The 12,390-nt window shown below is 35.9% G+C and overlaps 1 protein-coding gene across 1 annotated transcript in view; it reads left to right on the top strand.

The window, feature by feature from the left end:
• Positions 1 to 630: 630 nt before the first annotated feature.
• LOC113560085 (zinc finger protein ZIC 4-like) overlaps positions 631 to 12,390 on the top strand; it is a 37,823-nt gene continuing 26,063 nt past the window's right edge. Inside the window, exon 1 of the mRNA XM_026965864.1 lies at positions 631 to 1,997. Within this exon, the coding sequence (XP_026821665.1) occupies positions 1,190 to 1,997 (808 nt within the window). The 5' untranslated portion in view covers positions 631 to 1,189. The remainder of the gene's footprint in view (positions 1,998 to 12,390) is intronic.

Consider the following 12,390-nt stretch of genomic DNA (forward strand, 5'->3'; position numbering starts at 1 on the left):
ATATTTTACGTACACAACATAATATTAACTGTGATGACGAGACCTAATAATATCGTTATATATATTCATGTGCATTGGTATTTTACAACGCGCGCACAGTGGGAGCATTACAAATAATGCTATAATACAGGTAATATAATAATAATATTATGTCGTATATAATTTTTTATTTGCGCGAAAACGACGACAATCGCGCGATTAAGAGGTGGTGCCGTTTTCCTACATTATAATATTATTATTATTATATATATATATATATATTTAATTATGCGGCAGGAGGCCGTCGTCGGCGGAGCGCGCGCATTATCTCATCATTTATATATCGTTATTATTGTACCGCGACCGCGGTATATGCGCCGGCGGCGGTAGTCGGGTAGGTATCATGGGCAGTAGGCATCCAGCGCGGGCACGTCGCGAACGAGTGGGAGCGAGCGAGCGAGAGAGAGTGAAAACTCGGTCGCCACCGCGGCCCGTCGATGACTACCGGCGCGACGCGCGCGCGCCTCGGACCGCCGGCCCCGCACGTCCACCCATTGGCCGGGCCGGCGTTCGGTGGGTGGAGCCCCGGTGGCCGCGAGGCGCGCACGACCCGGTCTGTTTACCCGCTGCGTCAGTCACGCCGTGGAGCCACTCGGCGTTCAACAACCCGCTGCGAATACCCCGACCGACCGACCGATCAACCGACCGACCGACCGACCGTGGACGCGCGCGCCCGCTCTCGAGTGAAATAATATATAATAACGACGAACAGTGTGCGATATTTTTTTTTTTTTAATTTTCATTCGTTTTCAATTAGTTTTTTGTGGAATTTTTCTATTTTTCTGGCCTACACACGTGCGCCCGAATTTTCGCGAGTGACGCGCCGAAAGTGCCGCTGCGGCCGACGTTGTAAATAACAAAATAATATCTCGTCGTCGGCGCCGAAATGCGATCAATCCGTGCGACCACAGCTATTACGATATAACATTGCTCGGTATTCCTACACGTATTTTGCTGTCGTGTCTTATCGCCGCATCGTGAACTCTAATCGTTCCTCGCGACCTTCGCGAAAACACGCCGCGGCACCGTTACCACCGACGTATTATTGTACTTTATTATCAAACATCGTACGACAGGCGTTTCATACACACTACAATATACGCTATCGATATAACATCCGAGGGTGTGACGCGTAAATGACGACCGCGTTATGTTAAACCCGTTTATGGACAACGCGTCTCTGGTCAACGGCATGGGCGTCAAGGTCGAGGAAGACTATATGGCCGCTTCTCAGGACCACTATCATCAGATGCACTACGGGCAACAGCAGCCACCGCCGCCGCCGCCGCCGCCACCCCCTCCGCCGTCGACGCACCACCCGGGCTATCCGGGGCCCAGGGATTTCTTGCACATCCGCCGGGACGTGGCCGACTACCACCACCACGGACATCACCACCACCATCACCAGCACGGCGGGGACCATCACATGAGCGGCCTGTACCCGGCGGCCGTGCACCACGACCTGCAGCTGCACCACGGACAGGCGTACCCGCCGCCGCACCAGCCGCAGCCGCCGCTGCAGCCGTCCGCGTCCGTGCACCGGCACAACGATTACGGCAGCCAAGACCCGTACGGCGGTGCGGCCGGTCACCCGGGCGGCGCGTTTTACCGGTACATGCGACACGGCCCGGTGGCGACCGCCGCGCTCAAGGACATGTCGTGCCTGTGGATCGACAAGCCCGGGCCACCGATGCGCACGTGCGGCAAGATGTTCGGTTCCATGCAGGACATCGTTTCGCACATAACGGTCGAACATGTCGGCGGGCCCGAGTGCACGACGCACGCGTGCTTTTGGCACGGGTGCGAGCGCAAGGGCCGGCCGTTCAAGGCCAAATACAAGCTGGTCAACCACATCAGGGTGCACACCGGCGAAAAACCGTTCCCGTGCCCGTTCCAGGGGTGTGGCAAGGTGTTCGCCCGGTCGGAGAATCTCAAAATACACAAACGCACTCACACAGGTAAGACGCAAATCACTCGTACAATCGTTTTATTGTTTTGCACACTTTTTTTTTTTTCGTACCGACAATTATTGACATCATCCTTGTCCCGCGCTTTTATTATCGTCGTAGATATGATAATCAATCGGTTTGTTTATCAACTTCACAATTTATCAATGTCGTATAGGACACTGTGACACTGTCAGTCGTACCTATATGATTCGTAGATCATTATTTCTTCGATCATTTTCCCACGCTTCGCCCACCCCTCAAATTATACAAGCGCGCGCGCATATTAGGTCTGTCGCTTAGACTTAAAAATTATCTGTTTTATTAAAATATCTTATCATTTTTGTTAATTATAACTTTCTAATGTAACACTGAAAAAACTATGATCTATTACGCATTCCGTTTCGCTAAACATAACCGTTTGATATCTCACAATTTACAAACAGTTAAGAATAGGCGTACTTGGGATATTGTATCGTTGTACATGATTATATTATCAGGTCCTTCTTAGGAAGTAAAGTGTTTAATGACAACGTACTCTGTTACGATTACATATAGGTATGAACGCGCGATTTAGAAATTTAGAAATGTTTGAAAGTTTATCGACTTAATTTATATTATGGGTAAAAATAAATTCGTATTATTTATTTACTACTGGCATTACTGTAATTTAAATATATCAAATTTACATATTATAATATTTATAATTATTGATTTATTTATCATGATCAATTCGATTCAACTTTAATAAATATTTTATATACCTATAACAATATCGGTCTATGTCGGTAGCGATTTTGTAACTTATCAGGGGTAAAGAGGAGATTGAGGTTCAATACAATATAGCAATTATATTTTATAACCAAATACTATTTAATATAATCAAATAATATTTAATGACGATCATAATACCAAATAAGTTAGCTTAAAATATTTATTTATATAAACATCCGTAATATTTTTAATTTGTATAATATACTATTATTGATGTCAATGTAGAAGAACAAACAATACTCGATAGATGGAAAAATAGTGTGTACGATTTAATCTAATTTAGTTTGTTAGATCACAATCTATCGCCGTCATTTTTTACTTGTATTTCATTAAAGTTATGTATAGTTGCTTTTAATGTAAAATGTAAGAGTCCAATTTAGTTCTCCTTAAACCTATCCTTATTTTATGCACAGCGTTTTACTTAATATAAATTATTAATAGCTAGTGATTGACGGCTAACCAAAGCAAGAATATGAATAAAAAATGTATTAATATTATGAATTTTAAAATACTGTTTATCATATCTATTTCGTATAATTAAGTTGTATCTGTTTGATTAATTTAAAATCGTACTTACCAGTTAACAATAAAAACAAGTTAAACTATAGAAAAATACTAAAGTATTAAATCAATTTTGAATATTGAAAACACAACATTAACATCGTACGATTAATGGTATTCACGAGTTATGTCTTATAATAAATTTGGTTTTTTTCTTTTTTTCTTTTTGTATAAATTATTGCCATTTTCTAAAATATCCGAAACAGACATGTATATGTTACGAAACCATAATGAAACAAAGTAATAACACGACAATATTTCATAAACGCCTCTCGGAATAATAATAATAAAAAAAAAAATACAAACGAAATCCAATGTTCATTTTTTATTGTCTAATGCGCATATACGGGTAAATAAAATATAATAACCGACTGGTTAGGGTGGTTTCATCTCAAGCACCTCTATTGTGAACCACCCTTTTTCTTTTTTCGGACGGCGTCGGCGACGATCCAACTACGACTATTCATTTTCACTGTCTTTTTCTGGCGGTACGCGTTCATTATTATTTTATACATATAAATCGTTATTTTATGTTATTTGGAAGGACATTTTTTGTAAGTGCCAACCGTTCATCGATCGATAATTATTATCGATCATGTCCTGTCCCATAAACTACCTCACCACCTATCAGCCGGCCGACTTCTCGGGCTAAATTAATTGCCACTGCTGCAGATTCGGAAAACCGCCTGCATAATATTATAATATTATTATCAAACGCGTTTATGCACAGCGGAAAAAATGCATTCAAACAAACCACCTTTATTGTTATTATTTATTATAATGTATACGTTTATATAGGTATACATATTATTATTACAATGCTGAATGCACTCGGGTAGGTAGGTTAGTTGAGTGCCAGCTATAAATATGCATGGTTTCAAAATGGCGCGTACGGTTTACGTATGATTTCAGATCTGGTGGAGAAACGTATTATTAATCGATTTATTTATGGCTGAGGTTTTACGTCTATTCGCGTATGAAAGTTGTACGCGTCGTTGTACACCAGTGTTGTTATAATATGCTACCGAAAGATCATAGGTCGTGTTCAGAGCGCGTACGTATATATGTTCCTACATGTAGAGTCTGGACCGTGATGCCTTCCGGGCCCGTATCTGACTCGAATAAGCGCTAAAACGTAAACGTCACTACTGCACGGTGTTTTTCCCTTGGGACTTTATTATTAATCTATTTTGATAAGCGTATTTTTATACTTAACATTTTACTTCCTTATTGTTCTATACTATACTATCATCAAAACTTAGAATATTGTTTTTATTGTATTTTTTTGTTTCTCGAATATATAATATCATGATTTAATATCATAAAAAGTATACGCATAAATTAGGTGTTTATATTTTTTATGTACATTAGTAGGTACATCGCCTCGACAATGAATTTAAAAAATATATTATATTGAAACATAATTCATTGCTGTCAAAAATATATTTACATATTAGGCACAGTTCTTATATTAATAACAAAAAATGTATGCACTATTTTATAGTAAAGGTAAATTATGTTTTAGTCTTTTACTTGCATTTTATATACATACCATTCTTTATTTATTAAAATTAATTTAGTTTGTACGTCATTTATATCATACCAATACATTCACCTTTCTTTTTTATGCCTATTTATTTATGTTGAAACATTTTAAAAATTATGTATAAACGTTTTCCAGCTTGTCAACAATGATTTTATTCAACAGTTAACAAAAACACTCAAAAATAACCAATAACTGTTTCAATGCGTTATGTTGAAAAATTCGAATTTTGCTAATAAGTATTTTAAAAAATCATGAATTAGACTTGGCTCTATAGACGCCATATATGTATATTATTTTTCTCATCATAAAATCTTATTTATTTACAACGCCTATTGGTATTATGCCAAAAAATCATTTTATTAATCTACTGCAACAAGGAATATAATATATATAATTAAAAAAGCATCGGCATTACTAAATCTCAAACATTATATATACCTATATTATGTTTGTGTTTATACTGTTTCCAAGGAAAAATAAATAAGTACCTATGTAATATTTGAACTATATAAAAAGGTTATTCTTTATCCATAAAGATATCAATATTAAAATATATATTTCAATCATAGTAATATTAAAGCGTGTTGAACTTAATGTTGTTTAATTGAAAACGTATAAAATAAATTATTTAATGGTGATCAAAAAAGGGAGTTGTGACGTTTTTATCACGTATTTCCATAAGCATTATTAATAATAATTGTAGTATCACACGCGTATATTCAAAAAAAAGAATGCACGTAGAGACTGTCATTCATCAATCGTCATAAACAAAAATAAAATAAGAATAATAATCTCGCAACAACAACGATGGAGTTTCAGCCATAAAATAAACACGGGGGCATTATATTAATATTTGCAACATTGTATGTATCATATTACCTATAATGAAGTATAATAATATAAGCTTAGTAGCTGACCTGTAAATCCCATCTCAAACACATTAAAATGATATAATTGAATTGAAATGCAGAGGTCTGGGTGACTGGATGAGATTACAATATTATGATTTTGATTTCGGGCAGCAATAAATATTTCGGCAGGTTCGCGTCTTTGGAGTATTATTCATGCATTTATATATATTTACATAGGCGTGCTTAATTGTTGTTATTACATGCGCACAGATAGGAAATGTATAGAGCTGGCGAGGGGGTGTCGGAGAGGGATGTCATTATTTTAATATTTTATCGAACGAGGACATCTGGAACAGGTTTTTTTTTTTTTAGGTTGTTCTATAAACAAAATAAATTACACGTTCGCGCATTATGAATGGTACGGAAAAAAGAGATGGAAAAAAAAAACTGGTTCTCGCCAAGCATAAATTTCGAAAACCGTTCTCCTACTCCGAGATTGGTAGAAAAATATTATAATGGCCCGATATTATAATAACCCGTACTGTGTAGCCATAAATTTCGTGTTTTTATGTGCCTCAGAAAGTTTCCAGCCCGTTTTAACACATACAACCGCAACACTATACATATAGTAATACACTCAATCATTATATTTTATTATATTATATATTATATACCTGTGTGTATATGATGATGATGATGATAAAAATAATCATACTGAATGATGATGTCTGCCGATCAAGACGTTCACACGTAGGCATACGTGCTTTTTAGCTGTCATCTTTATTATATTCCTTTAGTGTACGGGCTTTACTAATTAATAAAACATTTCTCGACTTGGATAACGATTTTAAAAAGTTATACGAACTATCAAAAGCGCGATACAGACATCACATCACGCTTAATAATAGCGTCATCGCGGTGGTGTTCGGATAAAAAAATAAAACAAAACATAATATACGCGCACGTGCTTGAAACAAGTATAGCCTGTTTATATTAGTGTATAACTATAAGCACTGAAACGATTTTTATTTTTAAATAATATACAGTATAAGATCTTATCAAAATTCAAGTCTATATATCGCAGGGTGTATAATATTCACGAACAAAAACGAATAATATTACGCACGTAGGCATTTACCTGTTAAGGTTTAAAATGTTATTCGTTTTAAATGTCCGATATAGCCATATGATATATGTGCATCAGCGGTATATATAAATATAATATATAGATGGCGTGTATACGAGATTTACGCGCGTACATACGTAAATATGATTATTTTTTGTGGCGCGTTAGAAATATTTTTATTTGACATTTTTGTGGTTGTAAAAAAAAAACAGTTTATATCGTTATTATTTTTTAATATATACATTATTATATTATAATAATATAGTCGCCGTACTTGTACGCGTTTAAGTGTGTTATACATTAAATTTTTTCTCCTTCGGTAAATATTTCAATTTTATATAGTATATAAATGTCCGTTTCATCCGCTTAGCGCGTGTATTATGTACAAGTAACGGCATTACGTCGTACGCGGCAAATAAAACGTCATCGAGTTGCATTCATTGCAGCCCTTTTAAGGATATGATGACAAAGTTCAGACATAATGTTATATATATATGTACCCGTACAAGATACCTACCATATTATTTTACTTACTCGTACTCTGCGTGTGTTTATATAGAAAACGTTCGGAGGACATTAGACTTTATTGCATTAAAGAGTATATAGTTTGGAGTCAATAAAATTCTGATCTTCAAAATTTAGACGACCCTACAATAGTGCGTATATATATATATATATATTAAATACATATAACTACAATAAATGGCGCTTACGGTGGTGTTAGGAGTGCGGCACAGTAAAAAAGAGTTTACGGTTATAATATATATATAGGTACGCGTCGTCATGTTACATATTATGTATAATAGTTTGCGTACTGCGGTTTTGACTTAAGCCACTCTATAATCTATACAGACTATATAGCACACGTTACTCGACCTTATAGGTACTCGTGAGTACTATGATATAGATAGGTACTTATACATGTATATTTATATATTTTAATATATGTAATATGTACAGTGTTGTGGTCGGCGCATTACAATTTATTGTTAACCGTTGCGGTTGCGATTAGGTATGAAAACGAATAATAAAAAAAAGTCGAGGCCAAGTGTGCGCAGCGAAATACATATTGTTATATTTTCGGTTTTATCTGCACCCCCAAAGTGTTCGTTCCGTCCGCCCCACCACAGCTGAAACCCAATCGTGATGATGGTATATATGGGATGCAAACTTTTTTTTTAATAATAATCCACCGGGGAAGTCCTTGAAAAAAACATGGCCGATAATTTTTTGAACGTATTAAAAATATACAACGGCAATATAATATTATACATCATAGACTGAGACCAGATATATCCTATACGCGTGGTTCACCCCTTCCACGGACGTACATGTTTCGCGAACGGGTTGAACAGACAATGACAATATATATTATTATTATTATAATATTTAATGCGTGCGCGCATGTGACAATGTGTATATATACATAATAATATCGTTTATAGTGGTGGGGTGAATTTATACGGCCAAGTCCAGGGCGCGTAGCGGCAAAAGGCCGGCGGCGGCGCGGGCATTAAGAATTACTAATGAGACGGAAACGGCGGCGGCGAGGCGGCGGCTGCACGCCGAGGGTTTGTCCTACATAGTATTATATACATAGGTATATAATATAATATATAGTGGGTATGCACGGTATAAACCGACGTATACCAGAGTATAACAACCACGAATTACGCCCCTGAAGCCTGCAGGACCCTTGGTACGCCTTTATATATATATACATATACGTAATATGTATATATTATATAGGTATATAGGTTATATTATACGCGCATTCATAATATAATAATAATATACACGTCTCGCACCCACCATACTATACTACCGAATATCGTACTTATACTACCCCATGGCGCAAAATGCCCACCGACGCTTTCGTTTGTGTCCTTTCGACACACACACTCACACATACACACATACACACACACAGACAAGCATTGATATACATGTATATAATATAAATGCGTTCACTTTTGGTCCCGATCTCTCTCCCCTCTTCGCACCCTCTCACACTCACTCGCTCACTACCGTCGCAGTGTTTATTAACGGTCGAACATTATTATTACATTTCGATAACCGCATACAACGCATATATATATATATATATATATATATGATATCTTCCCCACGATAAGTCTATGGGCTTATATATGTATACGGACCGTTTTGTCCAGCGCAGGTACTAGTCTTATATATAATAATATATATATATTATAATATGATCGCGAGAGAGAATAGGGACGACCGACAATATATTCCACGTGGACTTAATCGTGCGCATTTCTGTAAGATAAATGAGTAATAGTGTCGCGTTATACGGTATACCAATATATAAATATATATATATAATGTTAGGTAGAGTCATTTTACGAGCTATACAGTATATATTAACCCAAGCTATGTACATAACGATTAATGAAATATATAGGTATTATATTATTATTATTATTATTATTTATATACTCGCAGCGAAAAAATAATATGATTTTTTTTTCTTAATATTTACGTTTAGGTATATACAAATTTATAACAGATAAAACATCATAATTTAATAGCTATGTTCTTATGTTTATTCATTTTTTAAATTGTAATATATATTTATGCCTACACCATATACCCGAGTGTATACCTAATATAATATGTGCACGCATTCTCGATCATGTAAAAATATGCTATTCTCAAACGTATCAAATTTGAAACTGGTTTTGATTTTATGTTTTTTAAATTATTGCTCCGGCACGAAACAGTTAATTTTAAAATGTACTGTGTTAAACCCATTTTAATGTAATAAAGTCGAGACTCGAAACATACAAATTAAATACAATTATAATTTTATAAGCAATTAAATGTTTTTTACTAATGTTGAGTTGTCTTCATAATAAGTCTTATGGAATGAAATTTATTTTATATATATGTTAACTAATATCGATGATGATAACGTCATAGTGAATGGTATATGTTTTATCCCTGTGTACAATAATAAAACTATAAAAGCTAAAAATAAAATAAAATAAAATCTTATTTATTGTTTACAAATTATAATACTCATTATTGGCTCGTGTAAATAGGTTAGGTATATCTTACTTAAAACCTATAGAGTGTAGAGCTATACCGATAAAACTGTGCAATTTATTTTTAACATATATCTCCCATCTGTTCAACGTGATAACAAATAATTTATAAATATTATGTATATATTTAGACACATGTTTTGTATAGAATATTTTATATTAATATTATTTAGTTTCATCAACTTTTAAATAGGAACTGCAGAACCCCGTTAATTTGTAATTTGGCAATTGATAGGATTTCGATTCACGTTTTACTATATTATTTTAAAAGTACTTGATATTATTAAAATAGTATGTATGTTAAACGCGCATAAAACGTACATGGAATCGCGTGTAAAATTGAAACGACGTCAGTGACCACCGCCGAGATGCGTCTCAATTACAAATAAAAAATAATAATAATAATAACCGTCGGTAGCGGCGCCCGGAAGGGGTTTAAAACTGGTGTCGGACTCATGATAAACGCGCTCATGTACGCATATACATAACGATTAACGGCCTCGGTTTAATCGTCGTGTGTAATTTGTCGCGATCGCGTCGATTACAGCTCGTCAGCGGACCGCGTGCCGCCCGGACGCAGCGTAGCAGCAGCATGACGATCTGACAGACTCGGTTTGTTATATTATAGCACGCGCCCGCGTACACGATGTAAATTAAATACCGTATACCCGGTATCGACCTGGGATAACATAATATGTATATCTATATTCTATACGTACGTACACTATTATACCGCGGAGACGCCCGTGCGTCGAGATCATATTATACCGTTTATAACATATATATATATATATACACACCGCGAGTATCGTCGTCGTCGTCATCGTCGTCATTTGCATACGAGACAATCCCGCGAGTGCGTTGTGTAGATTAAAAAACGAGATATACCACGGCCGCCGCCACCACCCCGAAAACCGCATTCCACAGTTGATGACTTCTGATCTCCTGAAACTGGACGGCTGGGCCGGACGAATGGGCCCGATGGATATATATATATATATATATATATAACACGTACATAATATTTCGTTTATGTATATATATTATTTAGGTAGACGTATACCTATATCATTTTATTATACATATATTATTATGCACAGGTATACTTGCACGTGTAGTGGTTAAAAAAACGATATAGATACACGAGCGTAGGTACATTATCCGACTGGACGCGTGCGACCGCACACACGCGTATTTGTCACAAGAAACGTTTAAAGTCTAATCTAGATGAAATCTAAAGGATTTAACGAGCCTCCATCGTAATATACATAGGTATTGTGTTTTGAAACGATACTCGGTTTTTGTTTACGTGTATATATTTTTATTTTTTTTATTTGACAAATCGGAATATGAACGACATTCCGTCTATGTATATATATATATATTATATAATATATACGAGATAAAAACAATAATAATATACATTTATGGCGCCTTCGATTTTTTTTTTCAACAGCTACCGCTGTAGTCACAGTACAGCAGGTATGTACTCTATAATTTATGCTGTGTATTTCTTGCGTCAAAAAAGCGCGAACTATGTCTGCATATTTCGTACATTTTCAATGATTATCGTAAATTAAATGCGCGTGGTTATAAAATATATTAACCGCAGTTCAGCGTTACATTTACCAACATACGCAACCGGGTGAAATCAATAGACCGCGAAATACATTTTAGACAGAATTTAGTATTTACTTCCTAACCTTTAGTTCCGATCGATTTAACCACACGAGTCCGGTCGAGAGTATATAAATATACTCTTGCGTAATCGATGGGTACTATTTTATCATCGTATAATACGCGCATAATATATAAGCATAACATTATTATTGTACCTACCAAATAATAATAATGATATCGTATGTCTATATAATATGATCGAAATAACAATCGCGTAATATAATATTAATTTATTGTTTATATAATATGTATACATATACTGCAGTGAACGGACGTCTCGCTATATAGGTACAGATATAAAGTTCGCGGCCTATATATACATATAATTATCATATTTCAATATTTCATATGTATATAACAGTATAAAATACGATATAATGTGGGTCAATGTTATATATTATTATTATGGCTGCGGTGCCACCCTTAAGCGGCGGCGGCGTTTACCAGTGGGAGGTACTCGTGTTTAAAAAAAAATAGTATTTTCATTCAGACAACGATAATTTGTCTGATCTAATATATTCCCCGTGACAGATGGTATATTATAGCAGCCATGTTAGCGCAGAGATCATCCATTGGCTGTACTGCACACTGTAACTGTTTCCCCGCGGCCACCCCTTTATCGATCTTCTCGCGAGTTCCCCTCTTCGTACGAGTATATATGTATGTGTTTTTGTGTCTTCCCCTACCGCGCGCACCCGACGACAAACTCATCGCCGTTTCCGTATATAGTATATACACTATACGTATATATATATATATATGTATATACGGACGACCGTGTAATAATAATCGCGAT

The sequence above is a fragment of the Rhopalosiphum maidis genome, chromosome 4 (genome assembly GCF_003676215.2).
Source record: "Rhopalosiphum maidis isolate BTI-1 chromosome 4, ASM367621v3, whole genome shotgun sequence".
Taxonomy (NCBI): domain Eukaryota; kingdom Metazoa; phylum Arthropoda; class Insecta; order Hemiptera; family Aphididae; genus Rhopalosiphum; species Rhopalosiphum maidis.